The sequence below is a fragment of the Drosophila biarmipes genome, chromosome 2R (genome assembly GCF_025231255.1).
Source record: "Drosophila biarmipes strain raj3 chromosome 2R, RU_DBia_V1.1, whole genome shotgun sequence".
In the NCBI taxonomy this organism is placed as follows: Eukaryota; Metazoa; Arthropoda; class Insecta; order Diptera; family Drosophilidae; genus Drosophila; species Drosophila biarmipes.
Genome location: NC_066615.1, coordinates 3,865,424 through 3,882,050, shown reverse-complemented (window position 1 = coordinate 3,882,050; position 16,627 = coordinate 3,865,424). Strand labels below are relative to the sequence as shown.

Genomic DNA, 16,627 nt, shown 5'->3' with positions numbered 1-16,627 from the left:
TTTTCTTTTGTCGCGGATTTCGAACGCGAGTTCGTTTGCTGGCGGCGGGACTAACAAACCGGAGAGTGTGGTGAACCAGAGAATCGAGAATAGGTGACGACGGGATGCGGGAGAGTGGAGATTGAAGACTGAAGATCGGAGACGGGAGAGGCGCCGCCAGCAACAGTGAGCTGTGTGTAGCTTGTGGATTCTAAAGTATTCACTTAATTTGATTAAGAGGTCAATGGCAGCTTCTCGTTCGGACGTGGACGTTCCAGCGGATTCTCGGCGGGCAGTGGGCCATGCCCACCTGGCAACTCCAATTCTCACTTTATTCACCTTTTTATATATTCAAACAGCACTTCCTCGAACTTTTTATTTCTTCTCGATTTTTACGACGCCTTCAGTCTCAATTTTATGGTTCTTTGTTCGACCGCAAATTACTTTTCACATTTCGATTTTGCACTTTTGTCACCGCCTTGGGGGAAAAGGAAAATTATTAAATAAGTATTTCACTTTGCCTAGTTTTTGACCTTGGTTTTTCTCTTCTTTTTTCCTTATCGCGGGTGGGCGTGGCGCATGTGTGCGTGTGGTTTAATGAGCAAAACAAACAGCAAAGATAGCAAAAAATAATAACAACACAAGCCAGTGCTATCTAGTCGAGCAACAATCTCAAAGAAAACAAAAGGCATGTGAAATTAAGTGAATTTTCCAGCCACAGCCGCGGCTGCCACTTTCTGCACTTTGAATTGTAAGTTCTATAAATCGTTTTCAACGTGTGAACCATTTTTATAGCACTGTTAATACAAGAAACTTCAGGCCGTGTTATTTGAAGTAAAGATCAGTTACTTTCCTATTCATATCTTCCATCACATACGCATTACGCAGCTAGCGGGATTACAAGAGAGGGTGTTGAAGATATATGGCATTGGGGTAACAGAATTTCCTGAGGAATTGCTAAGAAGTCTGCATCTCAAATCTCAATTCTCTAGCTCCCATAGTTTCCAAGATCGAGGTGTTCATTCGGACTCACTCTGGACTCTGCTAGTGATCCTGTTCATTTATAGAGTCGGAAGCGCCTCTTTCTCGTCAGATACACGTTTATCCATCTATTTGGCAACTTACATTTACTAACCGTACAAATATCAGAACCTAATATGATTTAACTGGAAAGTTAAACGCACAAGAGACACAGTCTTACTTCCATTTTATTCTGTATTCTAAGCGAATTTCTTACATTTTTGTGAAAGCTGGGAAAACTCCCAAGGTCATAACTTCTTGCGGCCAGTGTAAAGTGAGTACAAAAGCGAAAAGGCAAGAAGTGGAAAACAGGGCCCATGTCTGGTTTTTTACTGTAAGCCGATCGCCCAGAAAGAGGAGCGAAAGAGACGGCGATGTGTGGGGCTCTCAATGGGTTAATGTCCAGCTCCAAGGTCGAACGGAAACCGGGCACTTGCACAGCCACACTCGCACATAGTCGTCAAGCGACAGGGAGGGGGGGTCGGCCGGGGCAGGAGGGGCCTCATTGAAATCAATTTAGATCAGGGTGTGTGCGGGGAAGGGGAGCAGGCGGCGAAGACGACGATCAAACATTAACCCAACACTGGCGTGCACATAATCCAAACAAATTGTTTTCCCAACTTTCTCGCGATATTTCGCGGGTGTGAAAGAGCAGCGGCAGCTGGACATCGCGCCCTTTCGCTCGCTCTAATTTTCTCACATTTCTGAAAGGTTTCGCTGTTCGAAACGCTTTCCTTTGTTTATTTGCATAATTCGTGCGGAAGACACAAAACAGTTGTAGAATTTTCGGAACGGGGGATTAGCAAGTGGGTGGCAACTACCGGAGGCCGAGCAACCGGGAGACCGAAGTGCACGGAGTCAAAAGTCAAAGCTGAATGAACTTCCAGCGTGGAACTTCTCCGGCAACTGGAGCCGGGGAGGCTGCGACCTCGCTTCCAGCTAGGAAACACTTCCAGCGCAGAGCGAGAGGGAGCGACACAAAGCAACAGAGAGAGAGAGGTGTAGAGCCTGTGGTGGGGACGCAAAGACGTCACCGGGTCAACGGCGCTGCTTCCGCTGGAAACGCAGTGGGTGACACACAAGCACTCAAAGAGTTGTGCCCCTCGCACTATAAGTTTATGGACTGTCAGGGATAAGTTTTTAGCGATTATTTTGTGACTTGCAAAGAACATGTTTTAAAAGCCCATTACTTTAAATCGTTGATTAAAAGGCTCTACTAGAGGTGTTTTGAATTCGTTACCTTTCTGAACAGTTGTAAATGAGTTTTCGGAATTGAAGTCTGAGCCTGTTTTGTTTAAACTTTAAATAAAAATCAACGAACGTTTTTTTAGATTATAACAATACAATTTCTTTACAGTTTAGATTATAACAATACAATTTTAAAAAAAGAATGTTCATAGCCTAATAAAAGTCTTAGTAAAATCTCTAATTTCTCCAAATATTGGTAGGAACCTTTAAAATCAAAAATAAGGGGCTTGAAAATAGCTTGAAAGAAAATGTTATATTTCATGTATTTACTAAGCTCAATTAAAGTGGGTTTTTTTCTTTTGCGAATAATTACAAATTAAAATTCATGAGTCCCTAGAGATTATTTGTGCATTCAAGCTAAAAAAGTATGTGGTTTTCCCAAAGCATTCGCTTTAGATGCCAGGAATCATAAGCTAGCATAGCCTTAAAGCAGCCAACATAATCAGGATTGTAAAAGATAACATATAAAAACAATCTCGAAACGAATCCTAACGGGAAGTAGTTTTTGCGTAGCTCTATAGGTCCTATAGATACAATACTTCTTCCACAAACAAATCATCATAGGAACTTTGTGAGGTAAACTGGGTGGCATTTGACATTTAATCTCTTTACAATGCGAACCACTTCGAACTGCTTTGGCTGCTTAGAGTGGGGTACTCCGCGAATCTTGCCAATTTTGCTGATAACTAAGACTAGCGAACACAGTTTCGGCGCGTTTTTACCAAACCAGCGGGGCGAAAGTGATTAAAAAACATAAAAACAACTGCGAAAGGCCGGAAAGAAACGACAAAAGTAATATAAGCAAGCAGAGAGACAGAGCAACAAAAACAAGAGGGGCTGGAGAACTTGGACTTACACAGCAGCCGAAGCCAGACAGAAAAGCAGACGGGACGAGAGGGCGAGGGCGGGTGGGGCGGCGAGTAGTGGGTAGTTGGCAGGGGGAGAGGGAGAGGGAGGCGATGGAGCAAAGCAAACATGCGAGAGGAGAGACAGCCGCCAGCTCCCCATCGTTTGCCGGAGGCAAGAGGGAGAAGGCACTAGCATTTGCATGTGTGTGCGGGGGCGCAGCAACAGTTTGTGTGGGTGTTGGGCTCCGAGGAGTCATGGAATCCGCAGGAAAACTACAACAAACCGACGGAGAAATACAAAAAAACATCTAACTCAAGGAGCCTCAATTTATTCATAGTCTAATATCACTTCTCAAGAAAATCTATCAACGTTCCTTATCATTAGGACCCATATTTTTCCGGTGTACTTGCATTTGTGCGGGGCAAAAGAAAAAAAACTGTAGAGGTCGCACGCACACACTCACCCACACTTTCGCAGTGGTGTTTACTGGAGAGAGCACCTGCAATTGATAGCGGGTCGCCAAATGGTAAATAGCATAAACAAGTAATGTGCAAGGTGTCCAATTAGACCACTCAACGGCAATTGGCTTTTCGCTGCCCCTTATTTGCGTTTTACCGGAGTTGCCATGACGTACGCACGCACACTCCCATATGTAAAGGCGAGCGAGCGAGTGAGCGAGCGAAAAAGAGAGCCCCACCGCAGGCCGAAGTACATACACACGCACAAACGTTATGCACGGGAAAACGTCACGACTTCCAAAGGGGAAAATCGTACGCGCACTTGTTTCTTTTCCACAGCTCGGAATCGAAGGTAAAACTTGCCGCAGCGCACGGCACATAATTGCCATTCATGAATGTTTTTCAGCTTCCGCATCTCAGTGGCCATCAGAGGTGGCAGCGTGAGTCACGGGGCCCTCTTAGACCCCGCACTGCGAGATCGGCGATTTCCAGCTCGTGTCACGCGCTCAGCACTGCAAATAGTTGCTCACCAAAAGCACACACACACAGACGCACACAGGCGCACACAATCGCATGTAAAAGCGCTGTTGTTATTCCGCTTTTCTTCAGCCTCCGCGAAACAACAACATCACAAAAGCTGGTCAAATACAAAACACACTTGTAAATTTATTTAATCTTCGCTCCGACGTTTCGTTTTTTCTTTTTCATGCGCTCTGGTCCCGCTTACACATTACGATTTCTATCTCTCCTCTCTCCATCACTTTACTTTATTTCCATTTGTCGCCGAGTCGCTGCCTCGCTTCTTGCTTTTCCTGGCTGGCGAGATTTCTTTTCACGTTGAATTTATACTATATTGCATCTATATTATTGCGCTTATCACTGGCGCTTTGTCGCTGACTGCTTGCCTTTCGCTTACATATTATATTCACTGGTGTGTGTTTGCACAGAACAATCGGATGCGAAATCGCGTGGGCGAGGCGTGCAACGCGTAATTTTGCACTTAACATTTAACATTAACACACATAAATAGTCGCCCTCGGCTATTCTATTGGAATTTTTATTCGTGCCGTCGACGGCGATTCTGATTGGACAACACCACCTGCTCGCGAAGCAAAAACTCGGCACCGACTCGGTGTGACCGTGCGGCCGGGCAGCAAAATGCCGAAATCGATACCGGTTCCAGGCACCTCTGCGGGCGACATGTTAACCAACACTCTGAATCCGCCCTAGGGCAAAGCAATAGAATCTGCAAATATAAGCGGGTTTTTTTTATTTGTTTGAACAGCAGGGGGAAGTAAAATAAATGAGTGTTTAAGTCAGAACATTAAATCAAATTTATACTCTTTTATTACTCTTAAGAGTTTGGAATTCAGAACTGTTACTACTCAACATTTAAGCATAATAACCAATCTTAAACAGCTCAAAGAAACAATACACGAGTATATTAAACTATTTATTTTCGGGAATAAACAAATTATTTCTGAATTGAAAGTATCCCCAAAAGCATGCAGTGAATTTGTACAACCTCTTACATATTTTTGCGATAACTGTGCGCACTTATCGGCATACCTCTGGAAAAGATCCCCATAAATGGGTTTCAATTGCGAAACACCTAGTCACTTTAAGGAAGGCAAACGCATTTTACTCACCAATAAAAACAATTTATTTGGGAATATCTGTCCTGTTTAGTGTTTTGGCGGGCGCATCGGTCTGGGCTTCTTTGGCGGCTCCGCGGTTTGGGGTGCCACCTGTCGCATCTTTTGGATCAGAATGGTCTTGGGAATCTCACGGGCCTCGTACCACCCGGGATTTACGGCTTTGACCCACGAATTACCGCAGCACTCGAACCCACTTAACAGTTTTGCGACACAACCAAAAGTCACCATTTTGGGATTGTACTAAAACTATGAATACTACAGAAAATATAAAGAGGAAAACGCAAGGTTTCTTCCGTTCAATTAAAACTCAGAATTATAATGAGGGTTCGTGGCTGCTTTTTAAGGGAAGTCCTGTTCGCCGCCTGCTGTAACGGCTTTTTCTCCCTCCTGCGCAGCCTGGAATACGCACTAAATTAAGTGGCATCCTGGAAGGTGACGTCCATGAATGAAAGCCTTCCAGCTGGCGATTAATTCAACTCTCCGCCAGCAGTCAGCTGAATGAAAATGGAGCCTGGAATTCCACTACAGCTCCAAAACGGCATGTGTGTGGACGAAGATAGAGAACCGCGGAGAGTGGGTTTGAGGGAGGCGGCCGAGAGAGCGGCAGTTACGCACCACGAGTCGCGTGACGTCAGCTCAATTTGTTAGACACCGAGAAAAAAATCGAATACCCGAAGCACCCTTTCAAAATTTTTAAACGTAAAAAACTATTTGAAAACGCAACGTTGTAAGATCAGCCAAGTCCATAGGTTAAAAGGGTTTACAGCGAAAATTGAATTTACCGAAATATTTTATAAACTAATGACTTCAAAAAATTAGGAAAAGCAACCAATAATTTGGGTTCGACAGTACGGCTACTTTTCTGTCAGTTACCGTAAACGAGTTGTTGTTACAAAATTCTTAGTTAACTCAACAATTAAAATGATTGATTTCTAACAACTATTATAAAAGCCAATTTCCTTTTTTATTATCTTTAAAAATATATACATATATATGAAAAGAAAGGTGTATATGTATGTTTGCACAAATATTAATTTTAAATTATATTATTGAGTAGCCGGTGAAATAACCTTTATCGAAATAAACTTATGGGACGTTTATGATAGGTCAGTACAAAAACAAAACTAAAGCCGAAAACAACAATAATTTTGGAAATTTCTGTGAAAAATCAGACTTAATTTCAAAGCACCTCAAACTCTCTTCTGCCGGAATGGATCCCCCCGAATACCATCTGTCCGCAGATGATCTTGCTGAGATCCGCGAAGCATTCGCGCTCTGTGACCCCGAAAAGACTGGAAGAATCAGCCCAAAAGATTTAGGAACTGTGATGCGCGCACTCGGCCAAAACCACACTGAGTGTGAAATCTACAGATATTCCGAAGGACTCGAGGGTGACTTTTTTGGGTACATAACACTTGACGACTTTATTGAATTGATGACCAAAATCTATAAAATAATGGAGCACGTCGATTTCTTGAAGGCTGCTTTCAATGCTTTCGATTACGATAAAGATGGAAACATAACGCAGAGCGAGCTGCGCAACGTTTTTATCAATCTAGGCGAAAAGATGAGTGACGAAGAGTTTGAAAATATTTTTCACCAGATTGATGTCGATGGGGACGGCGTGATTACCTGGAAGGATTTTTATACCGCCTATAAATCATAATATAAGATTTAGTTTCCCTGTGCTTGACCTACAGCACTTATTTTACCTGGAATTTTAATAATACAATATGGCGGTTTTCATTATAAAAAATAGTAAAGTTTAAAATAATTAGCAATAGCTGTCCAAACTTAAATCGGGAAGTGCTTTTAATGCATTTTAGGTTCTCAATAAAAGCGAATATAGGAAATTGTGGCTTTGTGAATATTCATTCAAAGGTATTAATTATTAGCAGAGTGTTTTTTGTGTTTAATGTAAATAATGTAGTGGTACTCTCTTGACTTATTAACAGCGAATAAGCAGCATATTTAAAAACTAAATAAAAAGTACAAATGTAAAGTTAGAATAGTGTAGGCTGTAAAATGCCAGTACGCTCGGAAAATTAAAAAGAAAAACGCATTAGTCGGTCTTTTATGGCGGTTTATGGGCGTTAGAGTGGTCATGGCCCCTGACGAAACCGACTTGCGGTAGGCAGAAATCAAGAATCTGAATATCAACTTTCTAGCTTTTATAGTTTCTGAGATCTCATCGTTCATACGGGCAAATGGATAGACGGGTGGACACTCAAGTTGACTCTGCTTAACGCAGCCAAGTGGTAATTTAGATACGCATGGTATCTCTAAATTTAGGTAGTTATACATAAGTATCCATTCCATTGGGAGTAGCCACTGTCTATGATGGACAATGTCCACCGAGATTGAACATCACTAGGCTGGCCTTATTTTCCCTGTCAGGGCTTTTCCCATAATAAATATGGCACAAAAGGTGCACCCAAAATTTTCAATGAACCCACAAGCCCCAGATAAACCTGAAAAAAATTACCCAACAGAAAAGCTAGCCAGCAGGAAGTTTCCGATTCAGCCGTTCAAGAGCGACTCCACCTGCGCAACAACATAGTTCCCAAAAATCACAATGGTTCCGAGGAGGGTGCTGCCAAATTCGGCCAAGCAGGCTTCGATAAACGCATATCAGCAGTTGTGGCATCGACAGTTTGTCCGAGCACCTTTGGTTGCCTCGATGCCGGAGTATTGGCATTCCGTGTGCAACAAAATGGGTGGCGCCATGCCCCGCATGGCGGTAATTGCTCCGCCGGAAGTGAGCAGCCGGAAATTGAGTCGTCTTCGTCGTCAGCTGATAAAAGCGCCCGGGGAAACCGTTCCGATGCACAGCTTCATCCCCAATTATGGTCTACAGCACCATCCGCAAAGGCAGTTTCAAAGAGGCTATCAGAACGCAGGAAATAGAAGTTGTCCAAGTCAGAGTCCTACCAAGGCGGCTCTTATGAAGCCAGGTTGCATCTTGGCGGCCTGCCAAAACCAGGCCTTCAGAAATTTAGCAGCACCAAAAAAAGTTTCACCCACGGCACCGCAGCAACAACCACATTTCATTCAGGGAAGCTTTTTCGACCATCCTGGAGCAGTAAGTCCAATGCAATGGCAACATCAGCAGTATCTAGTGCAGCAGCAACACACGCAATTTCTACTGGAACAACAACAGAAGGCAGTTCCTGCTGGTATTTTAAAGAACTCTTCAAAAATTGGATTTGGCCGACACTACGGAAGTGATCATCAGACCTTCAGTCCGCATAAAACGAAAAGAGTGACGATCAAAGGCACAGCGGACCCACGTACCAGATACCAAGAACCTATAGTGGAGCAAATAAAACTCAAACCCGATAGTCCTCCAAAGCCAAAAAGGACAGTGAAGCTAAATGCACTGAAGAAAGAACGACAGCAACTGCAGCAATTGCAACTACAACATGAGCTTCTGAAGCAGCATCAGGCTATGCTAAATCAGAAAGATCAAGGGAAGCTCCAGCATAAAGAGAATCTCCATCAGAAACAGCTCTTGCAAGTCCAAAACCATTTAAGGAAACAACACCGGAAGAGCCTGCTTCAACTAGATCAGTCCAGGAGCTTTAACTTCGGCAAATTTGTAAACCATTTTATAGAAGGCTGTAGCAGGGATTCTGATACAGAAACGTCTATGTATTCGGCTGCGAATTCCGAAATAAAATCAGAAAGTTCGCAAAACAGGACGCAGGACCCCAAGCAATTTGGGAGCTCAAAGGCGAAGAGCTTATCCTGTGAAAAGTTCACACAGGAGAGTAACAAACTTGAAAAGTCTGAGGCCCCAAAGAGGGAGGGTAAGGCATCTTCGAGGGGCTTTCTTGATCGTCAAGCCGGAAGACAGGAGTTGGGAAACGATAGCACGATAACTCTAACCACAGAGCAAAATCAGTCAACTCAATTTCAAAGTCGCACAACTTTGACTGACAAGGCCACAAACACCAAGTTGGACCCTCTCAGTGGTCTTCTTAAACATGGACCACAAAAAGCTATATCAGCCACTTCAGCAACTAGTAAGGGATCGAGAAAACTAAACATCAATGAGCTGTTGAGAAATGAAAAAGTGAAAGGACTGGATGGCAATCCCATGTGGAACTCGCTTATGCAACTGGTAGCCCACCTGTGTGAGGCCAAGGAAAGTGAGAAGGGAGATAAGGAGCAGAAGAGTCGTTTGAGGGCAGGATCCGGTGCTGACGGGCTTCAGAAGCAGTTTTCCGTGTACTTGATGGTTACCTCCGACGAGGAGGACGAGGACTGGAGTTCCGTCAAACCGAAAGTTGAGCACTCAAGCAGTGATCCAAAATTGGCGAGCAATGACGGGATTCTTGAGTACGTCAAGCGCTGTGACAATGTATACCAGACAGAGCATCCCAAGTTAGTTAAAAGTTTTCGGTTTTTCAATATCATTGACAAGTTTGAAAATTAAGGTATCTGAAAGTAAATTACGATATATTCTAAACGTGGACATACATTTTTTGGAGCCTACTTTCAGACACCTTTTTTTCAAATTTCGAGATGGTTTATTGTCACCACAAGAATTTTCCAATATTTGCCTTAGTGACGTTTTATGCGTATTTTCCTTAGACAAGGACGCCGCAGACTTTCGAGGAAAAGGTTAAATCCCCGGCTGCGTGATCTTTCCATTCCGTACACCACAACGCAGACTCAGCTCCCGATGAGAAGACCCCTTCACTGGCCCAAGCCCGATTATTCTAAGCCACAATGTCGTCCGAACCGCACCCGCTACCCATCTCGTGCTCGCTCCCGCTCCTCGACGAAACAGGCGGTAAGGTTGCGAAGCCAGAGATCCATAAGATCAGCACTCGACGAGAAGCGTAGCTGGCAATTGTGGCAGGACCTTCCGATGACCGCCAGAGCTTTGAACAAGGCCTATAGCCGCATGCTGACTTTATCGGGAATCAACCAAACTAGCTCTAAGATATAGGACATAAACAACTTTTTTGTTTACTGACCATTGGCGAACACCAAGGCCCAGCTTTGTTCCCCAAGGATATATATTTCATTGGGGAACAAAGCTGGTCCCAATATTTCGTCATTGGTCTGAGAATTTTTTCCAGCTTCCAATAAAAGACATTTGGCTTAAATGGTTCACTTCGATTTAAACGTCATCTCTACACCAAATATGTCGGGGTGTACCTAATTTCTAAGCAAACAGTTTTTCATATAAAAAATTGAATGTGTCCAGCTGATCGAACCCAAAATCAAACCGAAAATAGCACAGCCGTTTGCCTTCGATGGCAGCTCCAGATTTCCAGTTTTCCCGGAAATACCTGACCATCGAAAATGATACCAGTGGAACGAGCACAAGCACCGATAATAACGATGTTACCAAGGAGCAAAGTCGAGGAACTAAACTAAAGGAAAGTGTGTCTTTCACTGGTTTCGGGTCTCATTTTGTTGGCTTGACCCTCATACCGGAAAGGAGAAGGAGGGCTTCAGGCGGGGACTGCGATTACAATATACTGCGCAATCCGTTAGTCGTGCGGAGTGGTGAGATTCCAGATCAGGGAGAGAGCGCTCCCAGCTGTCCATATCGGGGACCCTATCAGGGGCAGAACAATTGCCAACAGGCCCCCGAACCGTATTGTAACCTGAATTATGAGCGTTGTGAACCCGCTCAGTATCAGACCGGATATCATGACCATATCCAGCCTCAAAGCTATGCATCGCCAGGCAATCAATGTTATGTGCCACCGGGTAGAACCCAATCTCAGCCCAAGGATCGAGGTGGAAATGACTGTAGCAGCGAGCCGCCCTCTGGCAGAAGAGCTTACAGAACGCCCTCCTCTCACTATATGGAATACAGGGAGTTCCAGCAAAGTCCCAAGAAAAATCCTGTCTTGAACAGACCACAATATAGTGACTCTCCCGCGGAAAACCCCAATCGGTTGCAAAGAAAGGATCCAGAATGTAGTTGTGAGCGCAGATCTTCGCCCGAGAGACGTCAGTGCCAGAGAACACGTCGCTTACAGAAAAAGGATTCTGAATGTAGCTGTGAGTCTGAATCTTTGGCGGAGAAACAGCCTGTCCAGAGGAGCAATCGGTTGCAGAGAAAGTCCTCCGAATGCAGCTATGCGGCTGGATCATCGCCAAGAAGGCAGCAAGTCCGGAGAAGAAGCCCACCAGATAAGAGCTATAACCAGAGGAAACCGACTCAGGCGGCTCATGCTTGCTCTGTTCGTTGTCACGCTCGGTCCCACGTTCCGGGATCACCTCCGCCTCCCACCCCCAAGAGAAGGTGTCTAGCCGCCACGCCACCACCCACTTGTAGAAAACCTGCACCCAGAACTAGATCAACGAGTTCCTCAAGAAAAAGCAATCAAAGGAAATGTAGTGCCTGCAATCGCTATTCCGATGAAGAAAGCGGTGAACCTACCGATTACGTGGAGGGCAGTCGTTCCCGGACTGAGGTCCTTAGGAATCCCTTGGTGCAGTCGCGCTCCAGTTGCGAGTGCAACAATAATCTGCCACACGAAAGCTACAGTGAAGACTATCCAGTCCAGCGGAGAGCACGATCTGCGAGTTGCAGAAAACCCAACCCTGAAGGTCGAAGTGGTTCCCGGAAGGGACCACCGGTCTGCTCCAATGAAACCCTGGTGGAAAAACCAGTACAGAGCTATCGTTTCAATTGCCCAGAGAACGGAAAATGCGCATCATGCCGAGAACTTTGCCCGAAATGCCACAAGGTGCAGCCCCAAAAACAGAGAAGTGCGTCAGCAAAGAGATATGTCTCTTCGGTGGCACAGAAATGCTGCCCCATGTGCGGACTACTGCCCATGATGCCGAATATTTCCATACCGGACGTTGCGAGTGTAAGATGCTTATACCTCTATTATCTAAAAACATTTCATAAACATACATTTCGTTAGACTGATCTTAAAATTGCTACTTACACGGGGTATCAGATAACGTTTGTTTTGACCTCTTGTTATACTCCCTTTTCCTCCAAAAGAGCAACCGCATTATCTACAAGACTCTGGGGCTATGTCGACCCAGGAAAGTGCCCAAGACTAGGTACGAGCTGACCATTTGCTGCAAGAAGCGTTGCCAGGGAGGCCGGAACTCTCACTACATGACTGGCACTGTTGCTACGAGCCTAAAGAGAAGGGCTAAGGCGGTGATGATGGGAGGCAACCCGGTGGCGCCATTACGGACGTCAAGCCTCAGACAAGGTTAGTTTATCCACGGCGCTGATGTACCGTATCTAACGTGAAGTTCGTTCTTTTAGGTATCAGACAGTCTTCTACCCCAGCTCAAAATGTGCCCAGTCATTCGCAGACAACGGGGCACAAAAGGATCCAGAGTAGAGTGGGCCCTTCCTATTCTGACCAAGATCGGGCAAGTCCATCCACCTCCGGTCAGCAGCGTGAAAGACCAGCTGCCACCCCGCAGTTTAAAACGCGTTCTCCCTCCGCAAACTTGGTCCAAAAGTCTGAAAGGAGGGACACCGAGAGAGAAGTAACTCCTTCGCAGCAAAGCACTAGGGCTGTATCGCCAATTGTAGAGATACATAGTTCCTCACGACATCATGAGACCTATAGGGATTCTTCCCATCCTAAGGAACAGTCGCATTCCCTCAGAGCTCAATCGGAACCAGCCCCTTCCCATCGAGCTGAACCAGCACCATCGAATAGGTCTAGGCCTGTTCCCCCAGACATACCAGCAGCTTATTCAGCTCCCGCCTCAATGGAAGCGGAGGCATCGGAACCCAGTCGCCGGGGAGCTTCCTACTTAGGAACCGAATTGAATCCCTTTTACAGAGGAAGCTTCCTCAAAGTGCGTTATTCGAGGGACTCGTCTCAGAATCGCTTGAGTCCAATTCACCAAAGAGGGGAGAAGGTCCAGGACATGCCTAAGGCGCGAAAAGCTTCGGGAATGGGCCTGCCCATGAAGTATACCAGATTAAGTCAACTACAAGCTTGGGTGTTTGGGGACCCCTTCGTGAAGGGAAACGACAATTTGGGAACCTGGAGCTGGCGCCAGATTTTTGGACGCGGTAAGAAGCGGACGGCCTCAAAGGATAAAGCCGCCAAGCCAGTAGAAGCAAACGCATAGGCCACGAGTCTCAAGTCTGAGTCGAGAGCCTTTTTGAGATGAAACATTTTTTCAACAAAAAAATTATGAGCCACTGCCGGAGTTCAGGGAAGAAAAGGAATGGTGCGGGTCACGGGAGTCAAACCGATCTTTCGCAGGATAGTCATACCGATGTCTGTCTCAAGGCTCGGCCTGTCCCCCAAAGCTCGTGTCCTGGTAGCCAGAAGGCCCCAGAGAATATGTACGTCCTGAAGAACTGTGATCGATGCCAGGATTACACAGTACAACCGTGCAACGGTTGCAAGTGCCGTAAGAGGGTAACCCAATGCGCCGGTGAGTGCGATGTCTCGGAACAGGATAAGTCGCGATTGGAGTCACAGGAAAGCTTTCCGGATGTGGTGACGTCTCAGACCAAGATGACAGAATCGTCGAAGTCTTCACTTGACCCAGCCTCGTATCGCCGGATGGGCGGCAACTGTCCCGTTTGCCAGCTTTGCGGACACGAAGAGATTCGTCAGCCAGGTCAGAGTATGTGTTGCACTTGCAATGAGAAGATCCAGGCGGCCGTGGATAACTACTATGTTCAGTGCCAAGGACAATGTCAGCCAGCAGGACGGCCGTGTCCTTATCGACAGGATCAGCCCCCGCCTCAGTCACATGGACAATGGCAACAGTTGAACGGATCCCCTTTTGGCTCCCAGCAGCAGGGTGATCAGCCCTTCAATATCATTGTGCTCCAAGATTGCGACAATCATGCCCTTATCGACCAGTTGACAGCTGCCATTAATCGTGGAGGAGGTCAAACGCATATGCCCCTGCAAAACAACAGCTATCCGAACGTCTATCCCAACCAACCGAATAGCTATCAAAACAATCCACTGACCGGCTATATAGATTACGAATACCTGGACCTCAATCGCAAGGGGTACGGGTACGAGCCCGAAAGGGAGGACAGATACGACTACGGTTACGACATGGGTCCTTGGCCAATGGATCCCTACTACCCCAGGGATGGTATGTACATGCTGCTTTGGATTCTGCTTTAACTGAAATATATTTCATAGGATTTGAAGAAGACGGGTATCGCTCCATCTCGTGCAGCAGTTACGACTGTCCCTCTAAGAATGATCGGAACCCAAAACAAGACTCCCGGGACAGTAATCAGCAAAAGAATCAGACGTACACAGAGAGTCAGTCTCCCGGCAACGGCCAAGCCAATAGTGCGGCCTGCAACTGCAACTGCAAAGATTTCGAGACCAAGGATAGGCTGGCCTCGCTCATTGCCCAGGCCCTAGAGATCTTCATTACTAGTAATCGATGCAGGGACGATGAGGTCAAGGATCAGGAGCAGAACCAAAAGAACGGAAAGGCCAAAAACCCAGGGAAAACGGCTAAAAAACCCAAGAAACGCGGTAAAAGAAGTAAGAGTGTGGAACCCACTGTAAATTCCGTATCGAAGAGTGCCGCAAATGTGAAAGGGCAAAGCGTCTTGGGAACCGCAAGGAGCAGCAAAGCGAAACTTAGTGCGGTATCCACTCCCTTTTCGAAGGTGAACTCCCTAGACAGTACCCTTTTGAAGGTCACCAAGCATGTGGCACACCCCTTGTCGAAGGATTCCTCGCTCCGCATGGACTCCAACGCCGATACGGTCAGTGCGGGCTCCCGCAACAAGGATCGTTTCGAGAAGCCCCCTTTCTTTCTGCCCAACTGCGAGGAACATCGCTGCAAGAACGACTGCAAGGGCATTTGCTCGCGGAAGCCCCATGACTGCGGCAAGGGCTGCAAGTCCGTCTGTCAAGGACCCTGTTCCAAGTCGGGAGGTGGCGATGGACGCAGTCGCAGCCGAGCATCCAAAAACAAACGACCCCAACAGCGGCACACCCGCTGCCAGCAGTGCAACCAGGGTGAAGGTCGCCAGTGGCAGGAAGTGGGAGGGACCGCGGACTGTCCCGACGGCGCAAATGCCGGTGGCGCCAATATTCCACCTGGATGTTCTGGTTGCGGGGGAGGCCAGGATCGAAGCAAAGGGGTCGGGAAGGATCGAAGTACAGCCGGCGGCAAGAACACCCTTCTGGGCCTCAGCCCCATTGCCCACTACAGACCTGGAATGCTGAAGTTTCCCGTGAATTACCTCCTGGCGGGAACGAACTTTCGACGAAGGCTCGTTCGCACTGCCGCCGGAGTGACGTTACACCAGAAGCCCTACGTGGACATGGTCGATGCCCAGGATCTACCCAGCTTCCCCTGCCGCAAGAGAGGTGGATGTGCAGACTATGAAACGCCCGCCAAGAAGTGGCTCTGAGCTCCGGAACGCGTCCCCGAGTGTTATGCACTGTAGGGAATCAAAGGCCTATGAGGGTGTCCTTCGATCTTTAAAGTGCATAAGTTTGCTCGGTGGACGCTCAGTGGCTTATAGTTTTAGTTCTCAAAATTTTCAAGTATATTCACCATTTATGCAGTATTTAACAGGTGCAATAAGCCAGTCAACAATGAACCCCAAAATAATCATATGTTTTACTCTATTAGTAGGGTATATAGAATCGTCTGAAAGAAGTTAATAGGGTTTGCGACCTTATTGAGTATATATATTTTTGAGCAGGATCACTAGCCGAGTCGATCTAGACATGTGTGTCTGTTTGTCTGTCTGTCCGTATGAACGCTGAAACGAAATAAACGAGATATATATAATTAATATTAATATTTTAAGTTACTTACGACTTGCCGCTCACGGGCATTAACATTGTGCAATTGCGTTGTGCACCTTATTATGCGCCTTATCATAAAATTCCAAGAAGTGATTAGAATTTTTGAGCACGAAAGTTCTTAAATAACAGGCATGCAATTTTTCCTAAATCGAGGCTGTTTGTACTTGATTTGAGCACGGTGTTTTCCCTGAGTGTACGATTCGCTTTAAAAACTAAATTAAAACTCTTGGATGCATTTATTAGTTCTATTGATGCACGCCGCATACAAAGAGCTGCATATATATTAATCCGTTTACTTATGTTTCTTTCGTTTGCATCAATCCAGCAAATTTCCAAATAACTTCCGGATTTTCCAGCTTCCGCCTTCCGTCTGTTGGCATTGCCGTTTCCGCTTCCTGTGGCCCAGATTAACCGCTTAGGGCGGTGCGAATCAAAAGACGTGGACAGCAAAGAGCCGGGACAAACAATTAACGCCGCAGGCGTTTCCTCATCGCCACCGACCAAAAGTCACTAATCACCGGCAATATTTTGGGAGTACCTGAACGGGACGTGAACGGACAATGGGACTAGAATCAAATTGAGCCTGCTGCACCAGCTTCCTGCGTGCATTTCACACTGCCTCGAAACGAGAATCTAATTTGGT

At 46.1% G+C, this 16,627-nt stretch overlaps 3 protein-coding genes across 5 annotated transcripts; 2 read left to right on the top strand and 1 right to left on the bottom strand.

Moving 5' to 3' along the window:
• Positions 1–308: 308 nt before the first annotated feature.
• On the bottom strand, positions 309–6,002 carry LOC108029493 (uncharacterized). 3 transcript variants are annotated; one of them, XM_017101764.3, is made up of 2 exons: positions 5,204–6,000; positions 309–457 (listed from the first exon to the last, which is right to left on the bottom strand). In XM_017101764.3, the coding sequence occupies exon 1, from the start codon at positions 5,438–5,440 to the stop codon at positions 5,240–5,242; it is 201 nt and encodes a 66-aa protein (XP_016957253.1). In that variant the 5' UTR covers positions 5,441–6,000; the 3' UTR covers positions 309–457; positions 5,204–5,239. The 3 variants fall into 3 exon arrangements, with proteins under 3 accessions (XP_016957253.1, XP_016957252.1, XP_016957254.1); XM_017101763.3 differs by lacking the exon at positions 309–457 and adding an exon at positions 4,588–4,800 and having other exon boundaries at positions 5,204–5,538; XM_017101765.3 differs by lacking the exon at positions 309–457 and adding an exon at positions 4,995–5,125 and having other exon boundaries at positions 5,204–6,002.
• Positions 6,003–6,309: 307 nt separating this feature from the next.
• LOC108029445 (neo-calmodulin-like) lies at positions 6,310–7,011 on the top strand. The gene has a single exon (XM_044092091.2). It carries the CDS (start codon positions 6,312–6,314, stop codon positions 6,876–6,878), a length of 567 nt encoding a protein of 188 aa, XP_043948026.1. The 5' UTR covers positions 6,310–6,311; the 3' UTR covers positions 6,879–7,011.
• A 598-nt stretch (positions 7,012–7,609) lies between these two features.
• On the top strand, positions 7,610–15,784 carry LOC108029720 (uncharacterized). The gene is given in 7 exon segments (XM_017102198.2): positions 7,610–9,598; positions 9,809–10,072; positions 10,587–12,057; positions 12,198–12,417; positions 12,474–13,307; positions 13,388–14,293; positions 14,344–15,784. Coding segments are annotated over 7 exon segments (6,744 nt in total). The 5' UTR covers positions 7,610–7,787; the 3' UTR covers positions 15,582–15,784.
• Positions 15,785–16,627: the final 843 nt, after the last annotated feature.

Bases quoted from the DNA above. Each gene is read 5' to 3' on its own strand.
- LOC108029493 (XM_017101765.3), bottom strand. From the start codon at position 5,440: ATGGTGACTTTTGGTTGTGTCGCAAAACTGTTAAGTGGGTTCGAGTGC.
- LOC108029445 (XM_044092091.2), top strand. From the start codon at position 6,312: ATGATAGGTCAGTACAAAAACAAAACTAAAGCCGAAAACAACAATAAT.